This window comes from Fringilla coelebs, assembly GCF_963513975.1.
Source record: "Fringilla coelebs genome assembly, chromosome: 8".
Taxonomy (NCBI): Eukaryota; Metazoa; Chordata; class Aves; order Passeriformes; family Fringillidae; genus Fringilla; species Fringilla coelebs.
In genome coordinates this window covers 2,288,790-2,300,854 of record NC_140066.1, presented here as the reverse complement: position 1 = coordinate 2,300,854, position 12,065 = coordinate 2,288,790, and the positions used below count along the sequence as shown (strand labels likewise).

At 43.5% G+C, this 12,065-nt stretch overlaps 1 protein-coding gene across 2 annotated transcripts; it reads right to left on the bottom strand.

The window, feature by feature from the left end:
* Window positions 1-637: 637 nt before the first annotated feature.
* LOC311156207 (nucleolar RNA helicase 2-like) lies at window positions 638-11,769 on the bottom strand. 2 transcript variants are annotated; one of them, XM_084209980.1, is made up of 15 exons: window positions 11,611-11,769; window positions 10,849-11,118; window positions 10,113-10,188; window positions 9,262-9,440; window positions 7,695-7,812; window positions 6,665-6,850; window positions 6,031-6,176; window positions 5,215-5,364; window positions 4,567-4,728; window positions 3,735-3,854; window positions 2,913-2,986; window positions 2,568-2,727; window positions 2,128-2,262; window positions 1,705-1,749; window positions 638-1,198 (listed from the first exon to the last, which is right to left on the bottom strand). In XM_084209980.1, the coding sequence occupies exons 1-15, from the start codon at window positions 11,713-11,715 to the stop codon at window positions 983-985; spliced, it is 2,142 nt and encodes a 713-aa protein (XP_084066106.1). In that variant the 5' UTR covers window positions 11,716-11,769; the 3' UTR covers window positions 638-982. The 2 variants fall into 2 exon arrangements, with proteins under 2 accessions (XP_084066106.1, XP_084066107.1); XM_084209981.1 differs by having other exon boundaries at window positions 10,849-11,115.
* Between the last annotated feature and the right edge of the window lie 296 nt (window positions 11,770-12,065).

Genomic DNA, 12,065 nt, shown 5'->3' with positions numbered 1-12,065 from the left:
TCTCCACATGCTCGGCAAAAGGGACTTGACCCCCTCGGTAGGCTCCTTTCTGACCCATAGCCCTGATTTTTGGTTACAATTCTAAAACATAGTTCACCCATAGGATAGGTGAACCTTGAGTATTTTGCCATCCCAACAATGTACACATGGATATACATCAACATACTGATTCACTTTATCCTTAAAGCTTGCTAGCTCCGGGATGTCCTTGAGTAAGGGCTGCTGCTATTCGTTCCACCGATCAGGCTTGAAAACATTCAAAGCTCTTACACTGAAGAACATCCTTACCTATGTGATAATCTTGACATATTCCACATTTTGCAACACCCTCATGGGGTTATGGGTCTCCTCACAGTTCCTGCTCCTCATGGGGCTTCCCCTCATGCTTTGGAAACTGCCTTTCCTACCCCCATTTTGTAAGGACAATTTGGGACAGAAACTAAAAACTACTCTGTTTTAGGGAAAGAAGAGCTTCATTATAAATCCACAAAATAAAAACCAAATGAATTTATTTTTCTTTCAAGGGCTCCTGCTGCCATGCTGTCCCATCTGGCACCTTCCCACATCTCCACCTGGAAAATACTGCTTCAAATACATGACAACAAAATATGAAGTTGTAAAATAATATTTAATTTTATCAGAAAATGTACAGGTTTGAGCAGCAATTCAGATCTATGTATTATACAGTGAACCAGGCTACAGTTTTGAACGCAACAGACATATTATGGAAAGATTCAAAGAGCAATATGAGAAACAAAAAGAAACAATTATTTTTTTCTTGCAGGTTTTTTGGGTTTTTTTTCCTTTGTACTTTTTTTTTTTTTAATGAACAGAACCTTGTTTATGAGCAAAGTAGTACTGACAAAAAAAAATATCTTAATGAAGTATTTTCCCCAATGGTACAAACACACAGAAACAGCCTAGTGTAATGTAATATAAAATACTTCAGTCCCATTTTTTTCTCACTTCTGGATTGTTGAAGTTAATGTTCAAATGCTCTGCTGAAACTTCGTTTCTGGCCTCTGCTCCTGAACCTGTTTCTACCAGAGCCACCACGCCGACCGTTCCTGGAGCTGGAGAAGCTTCGGCCGTTCCCTCCACCACTCCCTCCTCCTCCTCCTCCTCGTGCAGACTCGACCAACTCTGGTAATTCAGTGGCCACACACAAGCGCCAGTGTTTTGAGTCTTCCCACCTTGCCTAGGGGAACCGAGTCAGACACAGCAAGTTAAATTCTAGGAACACAAACACAGGGTATGTAATAATTATTAAATATGCTCAACTGAAATGGTAAAAGTGTGAGCTGATGTATGGGGTTCAAGCTTCTAACTGAAGGGACCAATAATTGTGGCATGGTTATACTAATGGCTACCAAGCAAAAATGTGAATTCACTTTACTGGGGAGAGAATTCTGGATGAAAATGGGAGGCAGGGAATACAGAAAAGGGGAATAAAGCTTGCTGCCTAGAAAGATGAATTCAGCACCACTTTTCTCAGTGCAAAAGTTTCAAGTTACAGGCTTTTGGTCACAGGGGAATGCCTTAGAAAAGAAACACTGTGAGCTTGTTCTGTTCTTCAATTCCTTCCGAGCAATCCCTTTTACCACTAGGAAAGGCAGGATAAAGGCTACATAATGTTTTTAGTCTAACCCAGTCCAGCCAGTTTCATCTTCAGCCTGCTGCACCCAGAATTTACAATGAACGTACCTCTATGTCTTTTTGGTCTGCCACAGGAACGTCAAAGCACACACCCTAAAAAGAAAGAATCATTTTAATGCATACGAGGTAAGTGTTTTAAGTGACTCCAACTAAAAACAACAGGGCCCACAATTCTACACCTGACAGGCAGGCACTTTTAGAACTGACTGTCCTAAGAAACGCTTTTCTGTTTTGGCATTAAGGCAGAGTTAACACACTTCATACCTTGTACCTGTTCTGCTATCCCCATAGCCATGCATTATCCTACCTCCTGAGCATGCAGCAGAGCCCTAAGCACTAAAAAAACAGATTGAGGCCCATCATCAACAGTGCCTGGAATAGAGAAAAACACCAAATAGCTCCCCTGACAATTGCTAAGAATAGGCTGCCATCAGAAGAGCCCAGTATCAAAGAAACAAAACAGAAAATTACCATTTTTCCCTTGAGGAAACACATCCTGTTCACCTTCCGATCAACATCATCACCCAACACTTCTCGAAGCCTTCGCCAGGCATAGCTCATGTTGCTGATTTCTTCAGAGCAGCGCAGTATCATTGTAACAAATCCCTAAAAAGAAACAGGGCATGTTCCACTCGGGCAGAGGAATAAGCTTCAGCACATATATCAGACAGGAGAAACCTGCCAATTTAAGTTTACTAATTAAATCTTCAAGTAAGTGCTGTTACAGGGCATCAGGTATCCTTTCAGCCACTACATCGTTGCTTTTAACAAAATCAGTAGTTCCTAGTGGCTTAACTATAGTTCTTAAACAAAATGGTCAGGAGATAAATAATTCTCTATTCCCACAACACAGAGGTGTGTTGGTTCTTTCCAGTTCCAAGACAAGCTTTAAGCCATAGCCCCTTCCTTACCACATCCGAGTTCAGCAGTGAGCGCTGCTCAATGGAAGTAGCACCCGAAATATGGGCCAGAGCTGCAGCCAGAGCATTAACTGGTCCCTTCTCTTTTATTAGCAACTGAGCAGATTCTCTGAAATACTCAATAGCAGTCTGAGGAACAGAATCCAGGCACCTAAGTAGTTAAAGCAAAAAATATGAACAATTTATACACCAGTAGGCTCTGGAACAGAAGAAAAATCACAGTAGTCCAAGATTTCAACAGTGCTCAGAAAGTTCAAAGAGACAGTAAAGATTTATTCAAACAGTCCTTCTGAAGAAGGCAGGAAGATACAACAGGGCTTGAGTCCCCAAACACACCTCATGGCATCTTTGCTGGAAGCCTTTATTATGTCTGTTGCGGTAGGAACACCAACGCGCTTGAATGTAATGCCCTGAAATTTGAAAAGCAAAAGACAAATAAAAATTGCAGACCATAAATAATTCAGTTCTAAAGAAGCAGTACTGAACTTCAACACAACAAGCATTTAACTCTGTAATTTTTCTTCTTATTTTCACCTTTTAACTTCCAATTTTTCCTAGTGAAAATTGTAAGGTTAAGCTTACAGGAAAATGGGTAACACTTAGAAGGCTTTTATGTACCAGATCAGTTTAAATGACTCAGTGATCTTACACTGAAAACAGAAACCATTTTGGTACATTTCTGGGGAAAACAGAGTCCTACAAATTCTAAATTACTACTTTTAGTCTAATAGATTTGGATTTAAGTACAAATTACAGAGCCTTAGTCTAAATGTTACACTGCTTTATGTGCCAGGAATAAACCATTTCATCACAACCACATAATTGTTGAGGAAAGTAGCATATGGAACACTGCACAAAGTGCAAAAATGCAAGTAACAGTTCTCAGGAAAGCTGCACATATGCACATCACTGATCAGATGATAACCAGGGTGAACACCACACAGAAATACTGCGAGTTTTTTCTCATTTCCACAAGGACAACCTTACTGGCATTTGCTGAAAAGGAACGGGTGTTAAAACTGCAGTGTTCCCCCTGCTCCACAGCGACACTGCAGCCACCCTCCTCAAGGTACCCAAACCTCCTGTGGGTGCTTTATGAACTGCATTCTGCAGTTGAACAGATGAGAGTCTTGCAATGAGAAGAAAGCTGTGCCGTACCGCTTTTTGTTCCACGTGTCTCAGCTGGTACTCCTCCTTGCGCTGATAAAAGCAGATGCAGATCCCAGTGCGCCCAGCTCGGCCCGTGCGCCCGGAGCGGTGGATGTAGGACTCCACATCCTTCAGAAACAGAGGGCCTATGAGTCACCTAACTCACTGTCATTTCATCAATTCATGGCACCCACATCACCTGTAGCAGCCATTACAGATTAGCCTGAACAATGCACAGTAAGTGCATCACAGAATTAAATCAGAAAACATTGTTTCACTAGCATCCACCAAACAGGCTTTTCCATAATCATCTAGAAATCACGGCTTGAAAAGCAGAGCCATGAGCATGAATCAACTTTTCTTTATGCATCACCACCCATTTGGAGGTACCTCTCTAGCAATCCCATTCCCCTTCTGCGCATTCAAGGGAGGATGGTTACTGCAGCATTAACAGCTTATTCACTGAAACGTTACATTGTTTCTTTTAAACCTTTTCATTTCAGCCAATGTTGTTAAGGTTGTGGTCCACACCTCACATTCACCCCCATTCAAGAGAATCATTCCTCCCACTGCTCCCAGCCCTGCAATCACCACGCCCAGCTTCCAAGGGAAGGCTTTGCACAGCCTCATAAGAAGACATTTTTAAGAAAAAATCTTTACACATACCACACTCCCAAAAAATCCTCTAAGAAACTACTTCTACACATCTGGACATTTCTCTCCCTTAAGCACAAACCTGATGAACTCTGTGTGGTCAATACCATCAGCTGACAGCATTCACTACTTGAAAACAAGACTACAGATTATTTATTACAAGACATCCAACACAACAGCCTCCTACCTTTGGTGGTGAGCTCTGTACAACCAGGTCAACTTCTGGGATATCTAAACCACGGGCAGCTACATTGGTTGCAACCAGAACTTTAAATGAACCATTTCTAAAACCCTTCAGTGTGATCTCTCTCTGCTTCTGTGGAATGTCACCATGCAATGACTGGCAATCCTGAAAAACAGTATTATTTTAGAACCATACCAAAATCCAAGACAGCACTCCATTCTATGGTCAGTTTTGGGTACAAAATCTTGGTATTTGATAGGTACTGAGTGGCAAGGTAAAGAAGAACTGAATTACCTGAGTTTATATTTTAGGTGTACTCAGTAATTCTTATTTCTATACCTCAAAGGCCTTTAAGAATGGCAGGAAAACAGAGCTGAGACAATGTGTGTCTCAGCTCATGTCTAATTGCTGTGACATATGAAAAACCTGCCCTAACTTGCTATCCACACCATCTATGTAATGCTTGGCTGTGTCAAAATAGTAATCTACAATTTTTGTTTCATATCCAGGAGAAAGAGTGAAATCCTGTCTGACCACACACAAAAGCCTGCCCTATATGCACTTTGAAACTCTCTCTTTAAAAGTCTGCTATCAACATGGGGTTGATACATCTCTGACAGGTTTTGTTACTTAATACACCTGATAAAATACCTGTTTGATTGAAGCATTCAGAGCCAGTTCATTTGCCTCCTTTTTGGTCTCACAGAAGACAATGGTCCTCCCATGGCTGCCACTGTAGACCTGAATGACATCTCCAATAACTGCAGCTCTCTGAGACCAGTGACACTCTATTGCCAAATGCTATGGAAAAAAATTCCAGTGATTAGCTTCTGTAAAGATTCTTTTAAAATACATTTAGAACTGTTAAATACAGAAATAGTAAAGAGTTGTACAGTTCCTGAGGGGGAAAATGTGCTAACTCACAATCCTGGAACATCCAAAATCCATAAGGCTCTTATTTATGCCCACCACAATTAGTCTAATGCTCAACAAAATAATTACAATAAGAGAAAATCAGGCTTCTAGCATATATGTATTATATTCCTTGCTATGGTATTTACTGCACAGCAAGCAAAGGGTTACTGAGGTGAGATACCACAAGAAGTTTGGAAAAAAAGTATCTTGTATAAAGAACAGCAGAAGCCAGCTGGGATGTCCACAGAGAATTAAAAGCAGCAGGCTGATATTCATGTGTACCTTTTGCTTACAGCTTGGATAAATTCAGGTACTGATTTTCTCTGAAAACCCACAAAACTAACTAGAAAATCTTCTCTCTACCTGTGATGTAGAAGACAGATCCTAAACCCAAAACCAACTTGACCAGCTGTAACAAGCCTTACACTTAAAAAAAATTCTGAAAACAACTTCCAACATCACAGTGATAATGCACCTTAGGAAGAGGTGACCTTTTGTAGCATAAAAGAAAAGGGGAAAAAGCCTGAAAACGTTTCACATGAGCTTACTCACTTCTACTGTTGTAGCAGCCTTCTGAGTTCTTTTCCCAATAAGGTCAATCTGTTCATATCTAGACTTCATGTATTTCTTAGCCACATCATACACCCAGTGTGGGCAAGTGGCAGAAAACAGCAGTGTTTGGGGATTGTCTTCAGAATCTTAACAAAAAAAACAAAACAATGCTTCACAAACCTCACATATTTCACCTAACAGATGTACACAAGTTGATTATACGGGTGATTAAAAAAGAGGATAAATATCAGTACCTAATGTAAAGAAGCCAATCAAGTTTTTTAAATTTATGCATTACCAACACCTGGAGCAAAAAATACTCTAGAAAGTCTAAATAATTTCAAGATTATGTAAAAGTTACTCCAGTCTGTTTTCAAGCAGTGAAAAGGCTAAAAAGCTAATTCCTTTGAATTTGAAGAAGTCCAGGCACAACTTAAAGATAAGTGCCAAGGATATTTATTTACAGACCTTTAGGTACTGGATTTCAAGCTCTGCACAGGTTCTGTGAATGATTCCCACATAGTCACAATACATAAAATTCAGTCATTTCTAAACAAAATCACCTTATACCTGAATTTTTGCTAACTGAATTATTACTAATATTTCTTACTATTTGTTTCAATATTGAGATTACCTTTCTTGTATGCCACTCGTAAAATGTCTTCCACTTGCTCAGCAAATCCCATGTCCAGCATCTGGTCAACTTCATCCAGCACAACGTGTTTGACCTTGGTAAGGTCCAGCTTGCCATTCTGCAGGTGGTCCTTGATCCGACCAGGTGTCCCCACCAAAATGTCAATGCCACTTCTCATCAGGTCAACTGGTAAACAGGGAACACAGGAGTTAGCAGTGAACCAGGGAGCACTCCCTGCAGCAGTAACTCATGGTAATAACTAAACAGCTTCTTCAACCATTCATAAGTACTCTCCTTACTAAAGTGACAACAAACTGGAAGAGAAAATCTGGAAGAAAAATGCAAGGTAGAAAATCTACTGTTCTTCCTGAAGGAAAAAAAAGCTTACCACCCTTCCCTCTCCCTGTGCTTTAAAGTAGCAAGGGTGAACTTCTTTTAATATTCTTTAGAAATAGTCAGCTCTTTCCAAATTATATACTTTAACTGGAGACTTTTTAAAAATTTATTTATTTAACTATCCAAATTACTGAAATCAACTCCTTCCTGAGGTTCTGTAGTGAAAAAAAAAACATCCCTAGTGTCTCAAGACATATCACAATGGAAGAGCTCACTTTCACTCCTTGTTTACAATCACCAAGGCAGTAAATTCTGCCATCACAACAATTTCTTCTCCACTTCACAAATCCTCTACATATCCCTTACCACATGAAAAAAGACATACCCAGTCACAGCTGTAAGACTAAACTTTTTTAATGAAAATGGGTTTACAAGAACCTAAACCCAGATATAGGCCATACACACAGCATACTGTTTCACTTTAATTTAAGGTATATGAGTAGAAAAGTACACCAAGAATATAACTGAGAACCACAGCTATTTATCTTCATAAGATAACATTTTGAACTGCTGAATTTCCCATGAACTGTCTCCAGCTCTTGAGTTTTAAATGTGTGTCTGGAAAGACCCAACTGCACTTCTTAAATATGGCAGTCAATCAATATTTAAATTATTAGTCCTAAGAGTCACTTACTTTGTCCATTGTAGGGAGTTCCTCCATAAAAACAACCTACTGTCAGCTTCCTTGTGATATCCTTGAAATCTTTGGCAACCTGATTTGCCAGCTCTCTTGTTGGACAAAGAACTAGAACCTGCAGAGAAAAAAAGACAAAACAGATGTTTTTTTAGCATGGCTTCTGCCAAGAAACCACTAGACTTCTGATCATTAATTTAGATCTGACCCTTTGTAAAATCAAAAACAAAATCTGTTTAAAATAATTATCTAAGCAAAGGCTGGAGAAACACACTGCTAAGTCTCTTGTAACGTCATTAGCTCTTCAACATATACTCATCTAGGACAGGCTAACTTCTTTTTGAAAAGGCTAGGGGGGACTTAAATCTTATTTAGCTCTGGCTCCTGAACACACCAGCTACAAGTTTTCTTCTACATGTGCATATGCTGTTTGAATACAAGACTGAAGAACGTGGGTAACAAAAGGTTTTTGCTTCACAGTCCTGTGAGAAGGTGTAAAGAAGAGCTGTCAGCTGTCTCTCAGCTTCCCTGGCACTCAGGGAAACATATGTTCAGCCTGCAGAGCTGCTGTGCAGAGGCACCCAGGAAGCCATCCTCTCTTGCAGTATGCAGCCCTCCCTGCAGGCAGCTGAAGTGATTGTGTTAAAATGTGACTGAAGCACTGCTCTCCAGCCTGGGAACCTAAACATCCTTATCCCAGTACCTCCTCCAACATCAAACCCCATTCCCAAAAGGCAGGCAGCAGTGTATTATGGTAGAGTGAGGTCTGGAATCTTTTGCAAGGCTTATGTCTCCCTTGAAGAAAGCCCTTCCTTCTCCAAAAGACTCTGCCAAATCTAGAGACAGCATTCTCAGCCAGCCCAGCAATGTGATGGGCAGATGCATACAAAACTGCTCGTGCTACTTTTGCAAGGTACTTCAGGTAATCTGTGAGATAACTGACAAGATGAAGCAAACTGACAAAAATTATTAATGAGGATGTGCTCAGCTTTGGCCTCTCTAGTTTTTCATAAGAATTCAGTGAAAACCCACACGTGGTATTCTTAGCAGAATGAACACAGCTCATAACAAATCTGCGTTCCCTGGAGCAGAAGCTTCAACATTTGGTGGTGTTCCTAGTGAAAAGGAAGTCTATTTTTAAAACCTCCCACTGTTTATATGTTTTAGAAAGAAACATGTTTGAGTAGATAGCTTTTATCGAGCTGTCAAGTTACAATTAGTAACTAATCTGTTAGCAATTTAGGAGAAAAATAAGCATCGAGGAGCCACTAGCCCTGAACTGGTAACGTGACTGAGCAAAATTATACAGGAACATGTTGTCCACCTGTAGTTTTGGTCTCCCTGTGGCAGAAAAAGGAACTGACAAATGGACAGAGCTGTTGTGCTGCTTGCTCTTCATCAGAGGCTGGGAGGCAGCACAGGATGCAGTGGACACAGCTTTCAAATCATCTTTAATGTGGGTTAGCTCACCCCTGCACAGACCTGAAGAGCAGCTCCAGCAGCTGAAATACCTGAATCATTTAGATGTAAGACAAAGCAAATCACCATCCTAGGCAGGCACAGTTACCTTTGGTGGACGGCCTCTTCTTCTTTCCTGTGAGTCTCCCTGAAGCTTTTCAATTAAGGGAATGGCAAAAGAGAATGTTTTCCCTGTTCCAGTCCGTGCTTGAGCAATGACATCCTTGCCAGAATACACTGGGTTGAAGGTCTTCACTTGCACAGGGAACAGGTACGTCACTCCTCGAGCTGTGGCAATTTCAAGAGATTCCCTTAATATGGTTATTTTACAAGTGTTCTTTCATACTCTTCACTGGAAATTATTGCAAGAAGAACTTCCATCAACTCTAAAGTAACTCAGGACTGTATCAACACCTCCATTGATTTATTTGATCAGATGAGTCATCTGCAAAGAGTGCCCTGGGACTGTCCATTTTATTCTGCCACTTCACACCACCAGACACAGTGCTAGCCAGGAGAGAGGAAGTCATCAGCCTTTATGAAAGAGTGTCAGCACTGTGCCTTTATTTATGCCATACTCCTCAGCTACCTCTGAACATCTTTTCCTTTCAAATAATTCACATCTCAAAACCCCTTCTGTTCTTAATCCGTACTAATTCATGTATAAACAAACACCAAAGATGCTAAATATAATTGGTTTTCCTTTATTCACACCAAAATAACCTTTAATTGAAAAATTCTCACAGTTCATTTTTTTTCCCTTGGCTCATGTAGTTTAGAGTTTTATTGCAAAGGCTGAACTGGACAACACTGCAAAGCGTGCCTTCAAAGTTGTATTTAGAGCAGGCAATCAATATCTTCTGCACAGCATCTCTAAGCTTATTGATCCAGGGTGTTTGAGCATAAAAACACAACAGAGATCACTGACATTCTATGGGCACATCTTGCCAAGAGACTTACCTTGAAGAAGCTGGACAGTTTCTTTGGAAATAGAAAAATTGGAGAAAGCACCCTCCTTCTGTTCTCCAGTCAACTCCTGTTAGGTAAACAATGACACAGGTAAGATTCCACGTGAACATTACATGACTGCCAGTAAATTCAAGGTAATTCAAGTAAATTCAGCACAGGTACTGGTGTTATACTCTGCAGTGACAGTGTCACAGCTGCAGCTAAAGAGCCTTCTTTGTTTTAACATCATATTTCAAACTTGGACAAAGCTAGCAAAAGTGATCTGTATTAAGGCTGTTTCATATCTAACAGCACAGTAAATACAAAGCACTCAAACCAAAACTGAAAACAATGAATTAGAATTATACAATATCATGAGTTGGAAGGGACCCACAAGGGTCACCAAGTCCAACTCCTGGCCCTGTACAGGACCACCCCAAAATTCACATACACCTCATGATGCTGAATCATATTAAAGCTCCATCTCTGTCTGTCCAGCAACAGCTACCACAGCACCAGGCTGCTGAAGTGAGGAAACCACAATGCACTGATCCAACACCTCAGCACTTTCATAATTCAAAATTCCTGCAAATTCCTGGCAGAATTAAAACCTTGACATTTTACAGCGCTTTTGACTGATTAGGAAAGGGGGGAAAATGGAATACAACCACTTCTAAATCTGGCCGTGTGACAGTGCAGGAGTCAAAAGCCATAACACATCGCTATAACAAACCAGCATCAGCTTTACCTGATCCTGCTCGCTCTCACTTTCACTCTCACTTGACGTTTCACTGGAACTACTCTGCCGGCTTTTGCGGGAGGATTTGCTGCTAAAGGAGGACAATCTCGATTTCTCCAGGCTTTCCTCTTTCGTGTGACCGTTCTGTTTACTGACACTCTTTGATTTCTTGGCTTTCGAGGCATAACGCTCCTCATCCGATTCCTCGCTGTCATCTGTCTGAGTCTTCCCCCTCTGAAACTTGTCCCGGCGTTTAGATTTCTTCTCCTTTTTCTCCTTCTGACAAGGCACAGAGCAAATGAAAACACACGCTCGTGGATCCAAGCGACACGGAACAGAGAAGAGGGCGCAGAACAGTTAAAGCTTCAAGCGCACGTTCTAGTTACTGACGGGGGCGGTGGCTGACACAAGGCAACAGATCCCTGCCGGCCGCCGCCGCTCAGGAGACACGTTACCGACCACGAGACAACCGGGCCTTGGCTTTCGGGGCTCTGCCCCGCTCCGGCTGCCGGGGAGAGCGCGTCCCGGGCTCCCGGCCGGCTCCGGCAGGCCCGGCACGTCCGGCGGGGCCGCCCCGACACGCGGCGAGGCCGCGGCCCGGCCCGCGCACGTGGCCGCCCGGCCCGGGCCGCCCCGCGGCCGCGCCGCGCACGCCTCGCCCGGCCCGCGCCACCGGCGGTGCGGGCGGCCGCGACCCGAGGCCGGACTCGCCGGGCGCCGGCCTCAGCGGGCGGGCGCGGCCAGGCCGTACCCGGAGCCCTTCCCCGGTACCTTGTGCCGCCGGCGGCCGCTCTCCGGGACCCCCTCGGTGTCCATGGAGCAGTCGGAGCCCGACTCGGCCCCGCTGCTGCTGCTGCACCGGGTGGCTTCGGGCATCTCCGCTCGCCGCCGCCGCTCCGCCACGCCGCGCTCCGCACCAGCCGCGCGCCAGCCGCGCGTCACGCTCCGAGCGGCCCAGGCGCCCGGCAGCCAATGGACGGCGGATCCGGCAGCGCGGGGGCGGGGCCGCGCCGTCGGGCAGCCAATCGCCTGCGGCCGTCGGCGTGGGACCACAACTCCCGGCGTGCCCCGGGGGACAACGCGAGGACTGCAAGTCCCGGCGCACCCCGCGCGCGCCGCACGCCGGGAGGGGGCGGCCGCCATGACGGGGCCGCCATGAGGGCTCGGCTCGTCCCGGCGGCCCCACCAGGGCCCTGCCTTGCCCAGAATAAACCTCCAGCGGCGTT

Bases quoted from the DNA above. Each gene is read 5' to 3' on its own strand.
- LOC311156207 (XM_084209980.1), bottom strand. From the start codon at position 11,715: ATGCCCGAAGCCACCCGGTGCAGCAGCAGCAGCGGGGCCGAGTCGGGC. The intron at 6,177-6,664 runs GTAATCTCAATA...TTTTTTGTTAAG, and splicing joins ACGAGTGGCATACAAGAAAG to ATTCTGAAGACAATCCCCAA. The intron at 3,855-4,566 runs GTAGGAGGCTGT...CTGTTTCTGAAG, and splicing joins TACAGAGCTCACCACCAAAG to GATGTGGAGTCCTACATCCA.